We start from the raw sequence: 14,618 nt of genomic DNA, 5'->3' as shown, positions 1-14,618 counted from the left end.
AAACCCCTAATTGAGAGGCCTAGAGACATGAACATATATTTGAAATGCCCGTGCTCGTCTGTCTGAATATCTGTTATGGTACCCGGATTATTCTTCTCCAACATGTATAGGTATGAAGGCAATTTTCCATAGGAATCCTCTACCGTTCCTCGCACCGCCGTTAAAGCCGTTTCCCTTGCCCTCCAAGCCTTATTATAAGTCAAAAACATCCCATAATCTGACTGCATGTCTTCAATTATTTTTTTAGGCAAGTGGTTATGGTGATGATCCATGTACTTACCCTTCATGCACTGCCCAATAACCCATGCCGGTGTTTGCATTTTTTTTTCCGGCCTCGTCAAAACTGAGCATGAGTGTTGTCGATTGAATTTCCGAATCTCAAACATCTCGGAAAACTTACCTTTCACAGCACGTAAGCTCCACTTGCATGTCTCATCCATACATTTCACATACCAAAGATGTTTTCGAGACTTTTTCACTTTGAATTCAAAATGATAAGTCATCGCATATTTATATAGCGTCAGTTGAAGTTCTTTTTTAGTATCAAATAACGTACCGACTTCCAATACGGTTTCACTAGTTAACGCCAATGCAAATGAAGGGTCTGTCGGTGATACGTCTGTAGGGTCTGTCGATGGTGTACCCATTGACGCTCTTGCACTAGATGGTGTACCCATTGACGCTCTTGCACTAGATGGTGTACCCATTGACGCTCTTGCACTAGATGGTGTACCCATTGCTCTTGCACTAGATGGTGTACCCATTGGTGTAGGTATTGACCGGTGCGGCGTGCGTGCAACTACTGATGCAGGACTAGTAGTAGCTTGGAAATCACTAACCCGTTCATAATTAAAGTCAATAACGCGTTCATGATTAATCAGTTCATGATGAGCTCGTTCATCTTCTTCTCCTCCTCCTTCATTATCACTTTCAAATAAAATCTGTTGAGAAACAACTCGAGAAACAACGCCGGGTATACTTTTTTGAGTAATGATTGGTAGTGTAGTATCTTGACTTGGGTACTTCTCTACTAATGAGACACAAAGTGGTGACGAAGATGACGAACTTCGACCCGATATCAACCGTGATAAATACATGCCCACATCTTTATCTCCCTCAATAACAACAGGGGGAAGTTTTGCAGAAAGATCATACATGACTTTAATCACTAAATCATATGCAGACTTTTGCACGTTAATCGTCTCATAGATTGTATCAACTAATTGAGCAAATGTAGTACATTGAGGTATATCCATGGTTTTGCATGATTGTGCAGAGAAAGACCTGGTACCATTGGCTGCAATTTGTCACTCTCCATTGTACACAACAAATACGTCAGCAAATACTTCAGCTGCAATTGAAAAAATTATAGTATCAATCGAGAGACACCGTAACAATGAAATGCAAGTAATAGTTATAAATGGTCTGGGGTGCGTTACGCATCTGCGTAACGCAACTACGTGACGCAACTGCGTTACGCAACTACGTGACGCAACTGCGTTACGCACCCGGTTTCCGCCGCGACGGTGGCATTCCACCTACTCATTCCCTAATCACTACACCCTAACAAACAAAGCAATCCAAGAGATAAATGAAGAAGGAGAAGAATACCTGTAGCAGCAGAAAGAGACATGGTGAAGGAAGAGAGGATTCCGCCGTCGTCTTCGTCGATCGGTGGTTGGGTTTTTTAGAGAGAAGGAGGAGAAGGGAAGTGAAGAAAGAGAAGAAGAAAGAAAGAATGAAAAGAACTGATATTTTTTTTCTTATATAGTAAGGGCATTGTGGACTTTTCACAATGCCCTCAGGTGCGTCACGCAACGGGAGGGTGCGTGACGCAACGGGGGTATTTTCGGCAGAAAAATGTTTAGGGGTCACCAGCGCTATAAAAATCATGGGCCCGCACCATCGGCTATTAGGCCTTAGTTTGGGGTCATTTCCTCAAATTTCCCTACATATGAATGGATAAGAAAAGGAAACATTATTATTATTATTTAAATGAAACAGCATTGACAGAACAATATTATAAAATTGACCCTTTCTGTCCACATGCACAATAATAATACAAAAAAAGCAGCCGCTAGCAGTTTTTTTTTCCTATAAAAAAAATGAATGTTTGTGTTTGTGTTTGTTTAGTTTGAATTTTCAATTAAATATATATGTAAAATATTAATTGGGTTATATTAAATCTAAAATTCATAATCATATTCTATATCTCTTAATTTTGAAATAGATAGTTTAGTTGGCTAATTCTGATATTTATATATTATTTTATATATATTTTTTAAAAATTCTAAGATTTTTAAACAAATAAAGAAAAAAACGGATGTTTATACAATAATATTTTATAGTTACATCAACCATAAATTTAATTTATTGTAAATTTTTAAAAAAATTTTTTGTACATGCAACATATATATAATTTGATGTAATCAATTATTTATCAATATTTAATTTTTTTAATATATTATTGATGATTCTTATATAAAGACATTGGAAACAACTACATTAGTAATATATTTAATTATATATATATATCAATAAATTTAATAATATTTATTCTTTAAATTAAATTACTATGAAACAAAGTTTTAATCTTTTTCAACTTTCAATTAATTATTCTTTCTGAATAGAGTTAAATAATTATATAGATTTTGATTATTATTACAAGAAAAACTAAATTAACTAGCAATGAAACAAAACAACATAGGACTCTTTTTTAATTTTATTTTTATTTTTATTTTAGAAGATTAAAAATATGTACAACATGACTGAGTTGATGAACTTAAAGCTATCATCTTCTTCAGCTGTTCTATCTAAAAAACAAGAAAAGAAAAGATGGCCAAAAATTTGAAAGTGGAAAGAAGGAAATCTCTCTCTCCTTTCTGTTTGATGGGTCATAACCTAATTACGAAAAAAGGCCAAAAAAACACCAACTTTTGACCTAAGATTGCAAAAATCAAACGTTAGTTGAGATTGGAACATCATCAACTTCCGGGTGAACAACAGAGTCAACTCGGACAACCGATCCTCTACAAAGCGGGCAACTGGGTCGATTCTTGAGCCACGTGTCAACACATTCAGAGTGAAACCCATGTTTACAAAGTGGCAAAACCTTCACCTTTTCTCCTTCCTGAAAACAACCCAAACAAATTGAGCATTCACCGTCTTTAGAAGGACCATATCCATGGCTCGACCCGTAAGAAACGACGGGAAGACGATCAATCTCCGCCTTGTCTAAGCCACCGGTGGCGGGACAACTGGTTCGAACCCTAGACAAGAACATGTAACGGCGAGTGCAGGAATAGATGAAGTAAAGGAAACAGAAGATGGAAAGGACGATGAAGAACAAGAAGAGGATTAGAAAAATTAGTGTTTTGCCATCGGCTTTGAAGGTTTTGGTACTGATTTCGACGAAATTAAAGGGATGTGGGTCTTGAAATCCCATGATTATCAGACATGTGAAGTTAGTTTGCAAATTTGGATCAAGAACAAGAGAGAGAGAGAGAGTGGGGAGTGTTGAGTGGGGGGAGAAGGGTTGATTTATAATAGTGGGGAAGGTGATGGGTATTGAGTGGTGGGGTATATCATCCATGTGAAGAAGAAGAAAAAGGAAGATTAGACCAATGGGATTCTTCATCACATCACATGGCAATGAGTTAGCTCAAAGTGAGAAAAAAAAAAGTGCTTTGCAAAAGGGAGATGGAAGGAAATTCAAAGTTGGTAAAATGACCCTACTTACAATTCTATTATATTGTTTTCTAACTTTTGTTTTTTTACTTATAAATATATACATATACCCATTTCAAATCATTTTCTATATTTTGTATTTGGATGAAAAAATGTCAATAATTATAATAGTTAATTAAATGTGATGATGGTATCTCATCCAAGTCAATAGTGAGATATTGTCTAAGAAAAACTAAAACTCAAACTTAAATCTATATTTAGAGAGTTATTTCAATCTTATAGAGTTTATATTAGAAAATGTAAAATAGTATTGTTTGAATTTATAACAATTGAGGTGTTTGATTTAGGTGAATTAATGTTCTAGAATATTTTTTAATTATATATTATTAAATTTAATAATATTTGTTTGTTCAATAGTTTGCGTTTCCAAACAAAGTCGTCTTAAAGAGGTTTAAAGCTATAAATTCAAAAGTAAAGTTAAGATTTTAACTAAAAAAACATTTATAAACTTGTTAAAGTTTTCTTGTTTAAACTTTAACCGAATTGTTAAAATGGACTCTTTATTGTCTATGTAATTCAGTGGCTGTAATTTTCAATTCGCTAAAATTTAATAGTTAAATTAGTAATATAAACATTTTATTTATTTATAATAAATAATAATTTTGAATGAAATAATATAAAACTGATCATGACAAAATTAAAATTCAATTTAATAATAGAATATAAGAAAGTATAATTATTTTCTCTTTTATTTATTTTATGAAATTTAAAAAGTCACAATGAATTAGGACAATTAAAAAGATAGTGGACTTACTATCTTTGCCCCCTATTTCTTTTGGTATTCGTTTTTACTGTCATCTCCACTCGGTTTTATTACGATGAATTTTGCCAGCATAGTTTATTTATTTTTTTTAATAAATTATATTTGTCTATAATAAAATTATTTTTAAAATTATAGTTCATTAGAGATGAGCTGATTTTGAGGAGGCTAGGTGAGAATGTTTTTTATTAAAAAAAATTTAAAGGGTCTAAATATATATAAATAAAATAAAAAATAATAATTTTAAATAAAGATATTTTAATAATTTAATTAATAAATTAATAATTTATTTTGGTTAATTATTTAAATAACTCAAAACATATAATATGACATATGAAATTCATATTATTACAAAAAAAATAATTTAATTAATTTTTTAATAAAATATAAAATATATATATATATATTAATAATGTTATATATTTATTTGTTTTTAGTGTATATTATTTTGTCCAATTTTCGGTCTGGTCAAATCGGAAAACGATGACAAATTGAAAGTTTAAGATGATTGTGAATGGAGTTATTTATAAAGTATATAATTATATATATTTTGAATATTAAGATGGTAGTGATCTTTTGTTATCATATACTTCTTGTTTAGGTATTGTCCAGCATCATTTTCCAGCATTAACTTTTCATCATGTCATCAACATTTTCAGAAATAGATTAATCGTGTCACTTTCTTTGCCGTTCATATTTATCAATGCGGGTTCGATATGATAAGTAAGTAGTGCATATGCACACTTTTTGTTCCAAAATAATTTTATAAATAAAATAAAAATAGTGTTAAAAAAAACAAAAGATTAAGAGTTAGAAATTGTTTAAATAATTTTAATTTATTTAAAAAATGTAGAGTGGAACAACTATACAAGTATATATATAAATATATATATATATACTTTTTATATAAGACTTATAATAAATTAATTTATAATAATAATATATATATATTTTTAAATAGAGAATAGTTTAATATTTTGATTAATAAATTTAATTATTTGATTGAATTTTAGTATTTTAAGTAACAAATTAAGTGATTTAATTATTTGATGAAATATTGATATTTGAGTATGGTTTAATTTTTTTAAATACAATCATAATTATACATTATTTTATTTATTCTCTCACAAATTACATTATTCAATTTATTAATCAAAATACGTCTTTCGAGTTATTTGTATAACATATTGTATTATTTAAATAATTCATCGTGTTCTCACATATTTTTCATCCATTAATTAATCAACCAAAATATTATAATACCTTTAACAACTTAAAAAAAAGTAATATTAAATATCAATACATTTTATTTTTTTAAACAAATAAACTAACTTTTAATAATCATAAACAATATTATTTAAATAACTCCAATTAATTGTTTAAATAGTCTTAATATGAAAAGGCTTAAAATATATCCGGTCTTCTGTTTAAAACAAAAATATTTTATTATTATATAATATATATATATATATATATATATATATATATAACTAATTATGTTTAATTTCAAAGTGTTTGTATTGTTGGGTCGAGAGTTGCGGTTAATTTGAATATATATGTGAGAGTAAATTAATACTTGAGTTGGATTGTGGGTTGAACCATTTATAAATTTAAAACGGTTAAAAATAAAATTAAAACTATTATATGTATGTTTCGAATTTGCAACCTAACAAAAACAAATACATTAGAAAAAAATATGTGATGAAATATGTGAAAAGATGAGTTATTTGATCAAAGTGAATAAAATGTAGAATAAAAGTGTTTTATTTTTTATTTTAATATATTATTCATAATTTATTAAAAAAATCAATACATATTATTATAATTTTTTTAATTAATTTTATTTATATTTGGTCTTTGTGTATAGCCTTGTAATCTTTCTAGTATCAATTAAGTATTTTTTTTTTAAAAAAAAAACCATTACTTTCAAAATTATTATTATTAAATAAATTAAAATTTATTTAAATAAGTTATCACCGAACAAGTTTTTTTTAAATGGTCCAAGTATATTAAAAATGATAAGATTCGTTTAATAACAACGACAAAGCATGATATTAAAAAAAATGTTACTTAATATGTTATCGAGTTCGTAAGTACTCGAGAAAAACGATTAACTCTTTGATCGACTCTACCGATTTTTCAGAACGAATATCAGAAAACGTCATAATATTAGCATTATGAATGATAGACATCGGATGACTATGTTCATTGAAAGTTTGTCGATTTCTCTCTAGTCAAATATTCAACCAAAAAATAATTTGAATGGTAACCCAATTATGTAGGTCTGCCATATCATTCGCATCAATTCAAACTTCTCAACAACTACCTAAAGACTCGGAAATCACTCAATAAATCTTCGTAACACTCTATAAAAGACTCTAGATACTGATCACCCCTCAACAATGCAAAAGTAAGTGAATCGTCGATTCAACCTCATCATAACACATACGATAACGACTAATTACAATACAATATTTTTTAATGCAAATATCATCCGTAAAATTCCATTTTGAATAACGTTCCATCCAAATAACGCAGTCTTAGATAGAAATTTTGACTCTCAAAGTTTCTCCCAACAAAAATTATATGAAATTATCTTAACGAATAAATTATAGCAATGTCTCACATGAAAATTATTCATGTCTTGTCAATACATAATGTCTTGTTTAGACGTGTACACTTGTTTACGTCCTACTAAAAATAAAACTTTATTATATGACGAACTTTCTATAATATTTCATCTTTTTTTATATCTAATTCAACTAGTGAAACTATTAAATTGAGGGACAAATATATTATAAAATATATAAAATTGTAAAAGAAAATTAATGAATTAATGAATGTCATCAATTTTCAGATTTTATAATCTATAAAGACATCAATACAGAAAACACTGACACATCAAAATTTTTATAAAAAAAATTGCACACCCATTGATATCATTTAAATTAAGTAAGATTTGCATTGATACTATATAATTATATATAGTTAAGAAAACTTAGTTTATTTTAGTAAAGTAGATAAATTAATATATTCAAGTTTTAGTGATCATTTTAAAATATAATATAAAGAAAGAGACTTGCATTCTTAATAAATCAATTTCATGTAATATTCTCTTAATATAAACTTTTGAGAGATTATACTAGAAAGCATAACTATCTTAGATTTACTATTAAGAAAAAAAATTATTCAGTTAATCAGAGACCTATTGTTGAGGTTCATGTTTTTTTTTTTTATAATTTGTAGAGTTTCATGTTAATTTTGTTGTTGTTGGTTTTATGTTATTTTTTTTAATTGTTGAGTTTTATGTTTTTTTTTTATTGGATCATATAATGTGTACTCATATTTTATTGTTTGATAAATAATTCACGAATTCATAACCTTGAGAACATGAGTTCTAACACTATATCAACGAACTATGAGTCTCCATCATACATATTTTATTATTAATATCAATGAAAATATTGGAATTTTTTTAAAAGGATACAAAGAACTAATGAAAAATATTATTCTTTCACCTCATTTTTTCTTGTGTTAAATTGCATATCGGTTGATCTGATTACTTATAACACTCCTTTCATTATTATCCCAAATGTAAAAACATTAACTTTGAGTGTTCACTTGGTTAAATATACCATTCATTTTAATGAGAAACAACTATATAGATGAAGTGTTCTTTAAGATATAAAAAACACTTTGGACATCTTTAATAAGATCCTAACACAAACTCTAGTTCTATAATAGTTTTCATCTTTAATATGGTAATATTCAAAATGAACAATAAAATTTCAAATTCATAATCATAGTAGTTAAATATAACAAACAACTGTCACCAAAATAAATATTCTCACTCCACAGATGAAAACTTAGTCTTGTGACTATTATGGATGGATTCAAATATTATAACATATACTTATAGTTTTGTATCTCACATATAATCCTTCTTGGTATGACCAATTTTATATAGTGACAAAAATCTAGAAAAAATAAAATACAATTGGCATAGAAGTGATTATGTGAACTAATATTTTTCTTCATTAATCATTACCATTCAAAAATTTATCAACTTTTGTAATATATTTTTCACCAAATGAAATTGTAACATTTTTCACTGAATAAAGTTTAAAGAAAATCACTTCACGAACAAATGCAGGAAAATTACAAGACCTATTTACAACTCTTTTTTAGAGTTGTATTTCAGTCTTATCGAAAAAATATTAATAAATTTATAAATAAATTATGCTTTAAAATATTATCTCATCTAAATAAATATTCGATTTAGATATTTGTTTCTAAGTAAATTATAAAAAAAAAATCTTATCCAAAGATGTTGTTTTCAAATAAACCCAAAGTTAATTATAAATTGGGTTTCCCTCAATAATGTTTATCATTGAGTTTCACAGGTATATATCAAATCAAAGGACCGACCAATTCATATTCGTTTACCAAAACAATTCTTGTACCAGATTGTATTTAGGTCACTTTCACTAATTAAAAATAATTATTAATTTCAAAAAAAAAATATTGTTTGGTAGTTTGATTAATTAGCAAATGAAATACATGTAGGCTTACATCATACTCCTTGTCCTATATTCTCTAGTTATTGAACGACAAACGATGAATAATAAATTTAGAATACTAGTGAGTGCGACACTACATTTTCATGTAAAAACGTTAAAAAATGTATGAAAATGGAATCCGCAAAATGACACTCAAACACCCACTTAGTACTAATATTACTAAGTAGCTAGTGTTTGTTACTTTTTTTACCATTTATGGACCATGTCATTGATATTTGCTTAGTATGTAATGTAAGGTATTCAAATTTTGTGCGCAATTAGGTTTTCCTTTTATAATAAAAAGAGAATATAAATTATACAAGCGAATGAAAGAACGGAAAAGATATTTCTTTACTTTGTTAAAAGAGAATACGAGAGGGACGGTTGTGCATAACACGAAAGGATCATAGTGAATGTCCTTTTATACAATTATACAATTATACAATAATCAATGTCACTATATATAGTATATATATAGTGACATTTAGTTTTTCACGATCTTATTAATTTAAATGGGTGTTTAATCTTTTTTCTAAATCATAAAACTATTTTAATTAACTATTTGATCACTAAGGTTGTGAATCCTTGAAAAACAAATTAAGAGTGACAACATCACAAAATCATTAGACATACAAACACTCAAAGAAGATTCTTACATTTGTTTATTTATTTTTTGTAAGTGAGACTTTCATTTATACATAGTCAATATAAAACTTGTATCAATCTTAAAACAAATTCAATATAACTTATCTGAATTAAGTTAAACATAAAAAAAAAACATAAATTAGAGAGCTCATACTGAAATCATATATATTCTCAAATGATATTAGGTCAACATATATGTTTCCATCACCGAACTTAGGTTTTGTAACCATCTCTACTAATATTTTGTTTTGTTTTCTTATTAATTTTCGATTTTGCAGCACTTACTTCTCATTCTGAGACGAACAATTAATATAAATTAAACATAAAAAAAAATATAAATTAGAGAGCTCATACAGAAATCATATAAATTCTTAAATGATATTAGGTCAACATAAACTTTTCAACAATTCATACAAACCATAATCTCGACGCCTTTTTACATGATAATTTATCTTCTCTTAGTCAATTCAGACTATTTTTTCTTCTTTAAACTTCAATATAATATGAATAAATGTATGTGATAAGAACAGTATAAAGCACTTAACATAAATACCATCCAAAATACGTCTAGAATAAAAGAACATCAGGCAAGAATACCATCATATGAGCCCTGATATCTTTAAAAGATGGATCTAACATATATGCATAAAGAATATTGTGAAAATGAAAAGATAGTTTATAACTTAAAAATATTTTGTTTTGTTTTCTTATTGATTTTCGATTTTGCAGCACTTGCTTCGGAGACGAACAATTCAATATAAATTAAACATAAAAAAACATAAATTAGAGAGCTCATACAGAAATCATATAAATTCTCAAATGATATTAGGTCAACATAAATTTTTCAACATTTCATACAAAATCATAATTCTCATCGCCTTTTTACATGATAATTTATCTTCTATTAGTCAATTCATACTATTTTTTCTTCTTTAAACTTCAATATAATATGAATAAATGTATGTGAAAAGAACACTATAAAGCACTTAACATAAATATCATCCAAAATACGCCTAGAATGAAAGAACATCAGGCGAGAATACCATCATATCGAGCCCTGATATCTTTCAATAGATGGATCTAACATATATGTATAAAGAATATTGTGAAAATGAAAAGATAGTTTATAACTTAAAAATATTTTGTTTTGTTTATTTATTGAGTTTCGATTTTGCACCACTTGCTTCTGAGACTAACAATTCAATATAAATTAAACATAAAAAATTATAAATTAGAGAGCTCATACAGAAATCATATAAATTCTCAAATGATATTAAGTCAACATAAACTTTTCAACAATTCATACAAAATCATAATTCTCAACGCCTTTTTTACATGATAATTTATATTTTGTTAGTCAATTTAGACTACTTTTTCTTCTTTAAACTTTAATATAATGTGAATAAATACACTATAAAACACTTAACATAAATACCATCCAAAATACACCTAGCATGAAAGAACATCAGGCGAGAATACCATCATATTGAGCCCTGATGTCTTTCATTGATGGATCTAACATATATGTATAAAGAATATTGTGAAAATGAAAAGATAGTTTATAACTTAAAAATATTTTGTTTTGTTTTCTTATTGATTTTCGATTTTGCAACACTTGCTTCTGAGACGAACAATTCAACATAAATTAAACATAAATTAGAGAGCTCATACAAAAATCATATAAATTCTCAAATGATATTAGGTCAACATAAAATTTTCAACAATTCATACAAACCATAATTCTCAACGCCTTTTTACATGATAATTTATCTTCTATTAATCAATTTAGACTATTTTTTCTTCTTTAAACTTCAATATAATATGAATAAATGTATGTGAAAAGAACACTATAAAGCACTTAACATAAATATCATCCAAAATACGCCTAGAATGAAAAATGAAAGAACATCAGGCGAGAATACCATCATATCGAGCCCTGATATCTTTCAACAGATGGATCTAACATATATGTATAAAGAATATTGTGAAAAAATATTGTGAAAATGAAAAGATAGTTTATAACTTAAAAATGATAACTTGTATATGCTATAGAAAAGTAGGAAAAAAGTAGTATGAAAAAAAGAAAGTGAAAGAAAAAGCAAAGAGAAATGGCTTTTTACTTTGTTGCAACAGTTTTAAAGTCAAGGGTATCTCTCATATCATGTCCTTTGATCCCCACTTCCACTACCACTACCATCCCCACTATCCTACACCATCCATTCTAAACTTCTGCCACGTGTATCTCTATTCCTCATCACACGTGTCACTTTAACCTATTTCATCTCATTTTTCAATTATCATATGTTTCAAAACTAATCCTCAATCTCCACCTTAGTCTTCATATTGTCTAAGATATTTTAGTTCAATTCTTACTAAAACACCTAAACTGAAATGAGGGCTCTTACTAAGAACGCCTAAACTGAAAATGAGGGCATTAATGGTAAGAGATCAAAAAATGGATTCAAGTATTCATATTTCATAGTAGAAAGAAATAAAAATAGAGTAAATTCTTGAACATCTTTTCAATTACACAACCTAATTTCTTCGACATTAATAGAGTTGATATGAAAAAATGATGACATAAACCTTTTGAAAGGATACGTAGACACAAATGATGAAAATAGTTAATTTGAAAACTTCACTTTAATATACATTACATGTGAAGCTTTGATTAAGAGAAGATACATCATCAACACAATTGTCTTATTATTTTTTTTTAAGTATTCAAACAAAATGCAAATTGACATTGACATTGAAGAAAAAGAAGACAATATTAAAACTTGTCTACACTTACCCCATCTCTAAGGACCTCATAAGCAGCACGGTTTCTGGTTTTCTTCATTCCAGCCGAGAAATGAAGTTTCCCTCCTTCCGATGTTATCGATGTGACTTTCACCCAAATCAATACCTTCGTCTTCATCCCTTCTATATCCGCTAGCTTCCCTTTCTCCAGATAGCCGCTAACTGTCGTTGAAAGCCTCAAGACTGATGAATCTTTGTAACCAACCTCACATATTGAAGGTACATATACTGTCAGCTTCCCTGTTTCTTCGTTGAATTCATAGTTAGTTGAGTCTCGTGGGAAGATTCCTACTGCCATGTCATACTCTTTTAACAGATCTGCTAAAGGCTTCTGCATTTTCCCTGCAAACATGAAGTTAAACTCCCAAATGATACAACATACAGATAATCCTACTTATCCATCAGTTAAGAAAAAGAGAGACCAACCTTTGATTTTGTTAACAAGCCATGAGGCCCCTCCTTCTATGCTTGTTGACAATGACTAAAGAAGAATTATGTCCATGACAAAAACAGGGAACAAGTTAGGATACATTCGATCAAACTGTAAGTTAAGTGTCAGATTAGTTAAGTATCTAGAAAATAAATGTTGAATAAACCAAATCATTTAAGTACTTGGAATTGGAATTGGAATTGGAATGTAAGTTGTTTTGATAAAATGTGTAAGCTTAAAAAAGGTCTTTTGGATGTTCTTAAACTAGCTTAGTTTGGACTGAATCTAAATAATTAAGTAACAGCTATCAATTAATCATTTAGATTAAGAAGTATAAGTTGCGTTATCAAACAACTGCCTTAGACTTGCATCATAAAGCTCGAGTAAATCAAACAAATGGAACACAAATTTGGCTACTGAAAAACACTTTAATAATCCAAGCAAATGTGTTTTAATATCATCTGATTCTTTATTGTTAGAATTTTGGGTTATCTGGTGATTGAAATTAGTTGAAGAATCCCAAAGTAACATCATAGAATCCAATCCAATCCAAACCAAATCCAATTCAATCCAAGCCAAACAATTCACTATTCTTCTAAGTTGGAAAGTTATTAATAGATGAAGATCCCTTGTTCATCATGTCATTATATAATAATGCATTTATATATAATTGATTCAGTATATCACAAAATCATCCTCTTCCTCTCTCCACAGATCAGAATCTGAGAATAAACAAGCTCTTACTAAATCATGCAAGGCTACATTAGCAAATTCATTTAACCTTAGATGGTGGATACATCTATCTGTACTCAATTCGGGGAATCATACTAAACCTAATTCCATCAAAGACGATCGACGGAATTCTTAAATCACTTTATTAATTGACAATTTCCCCAAATCGAACTTGTTACGAAAACCCCTAGATTGTTTAGAACGTAATGGAAGAGAATCAAATGAACAAGTATGGCTAATTGATTAGAGAAAAGCAAAAAGAAAGAAAGAAAGAGAGGAATACATACGTTGATATCACTTCCGACAGAATTGAACTCCTTGTTCGCTTTCTGACCTATCCAGTATGATCCAACCTTGTTCAATATCTGATCCATTGTTGCATACACAATTCAACAACCGGATGATCTTCTTCTTTCTCTCTCTCTCTGAAGCGCGATTGATACAAGATCAGATTCAACTCCTTTCTTCAAATTGAAGAGAGAGAGAGATAAGATCAGATTCTTTTAGAAACTTCTCTGTGCCTGGTTAACTATCCTAGTTGGGATAGAAAATGGAAAAACTAGGACTTTAATTTTTCATCAAATTTAATTGACAATGACAAATTAATTTACTTTCTTTTTTTTTATAATTTTAAATTTATGAAATTAAAAATTAAAATGAGACATTAAATAAATTATAAAATGAAGAAGTATCATACATCAAACATTATATAGTTTCATTTTGATCTCAAAACTTTAACTTTGAAATCTGTTAAACTTTAGTATTTCTCAATATTTATTATTTCAGAATATTGTATAAGATTAAAATAAGAATAATTTAATATTTTAATTGATGGGATTGAAAAAGTAACTGTTGATGGGATAATTATTTATTTGAAAATAATCTTAATTTATTATCGTTAACACTTTCCAAATTCGGCTAATAAGTGTTTCTAAATGAATAT

At 28.1% G+C, this 14,618-nt stretch overlaps 2 protein-coding genes across 2 annotated transcripts; both read right to left on the bottom strand.

Annotated features, from left to right (window-relative positions):
* Nucleotides 1-2,720: 2,720 nt before the first annotated feature.
* On the bottom strand, nucleotides 2,721-3,510 carry LOC124932779 (RING-H2 finger protein ATL66-like). The gene has a single exon (XM_047473457.1). It carries the CDS (start codon nucleotides 3,443-3,445, stop codon nucleotides 2,957-2,959), a length of 489 nt encoding a protein of 162 aa, XP_047329413.1. The 5' UTR covers nucleotides 3,446-3,510; the 3' UTR covers nucleotides 2,721-2,956.
* Nucleotides 3,511-12,323: 8,813 nt separating this feature from the next.
* LOC124930843 (uncharacterized protein At5g01610-like) lies at nucleotides 12,324-14,169 on the bottom strand. Its single transcript, XM_047471204.1, has 3 exons — nucleotides 13,963-14,169; nucleotides 12,940-12,994; nucleotides 12,324-12,855 (listed from the first exon to the last, which is right to left on the bottom strand). Exons 1-3 carry the CDS (start codon nucleotides 14,047-14,049, stop codon nucleotides 12,485-12,487), a joined length of 513 nt encoding a protein of 170 aa, XP_047327160.1. The 5' UTR covers nucleotides 14,050-14,169; the 3' UTR covers nucleotides 12,324-12,484.
* Between the last annotated feature and the right edge of the window lie 449 nt (nucleotides 14,170-14,618).

This window comes from Impatiens glandulifera, chromosome 3 (genome assembly GCF_907164915.1).
Source record: "Impatiens glandulifera chromosome 3, dImpGla2.1, whole genome shotgun sequence".
In the NCBI taxonomy this organism is placed as follows: Eukaryota; Viridiplantae; Streptophyta; class Magnoliopsida; order Ericales; family Balsaminaceae; genus Impatiens; species Impatiens glandulifera.
This window is presented reverse-complemented; position numbering and strand designations above follow the sequence as displayed.

What these genes read in the sequence shown, in the direction of transcription:
- LOC124932779 (XM_047473457.1), bottom strand. Translation starts at nt 3,445, where the DNA reads ATGGGATTTCAAGACCCACATCCCTTTAATTTCGTCGAAATCAGTACC.
- LOC124930843 (XM_047471204.1), bottom strand. Translation starts at nt 14,049, where the DNA reads ATGGATCAGATATTGAACAAGGTTGGATCATACTGGATAGGTCAGAAA. An exon ending in CTGTCGGAAGTGATATCAAC is followed by an intron (nt 12,995 to 13,962) that starts GTATGTATTCCT and finishes ATTCTTCTTTAG; the next exon opens with TCATTGTCAACAAGCATAGA. An exon ending in GCTTGTTAACAAAATCAAAG is followed by an intron (nt 12,856 to 12,939) that starts GTTGGTCTCTCT and finishes TCATGTTTGCAG; the next exon opens with GGAAAATGCAGAAGCCTTTA.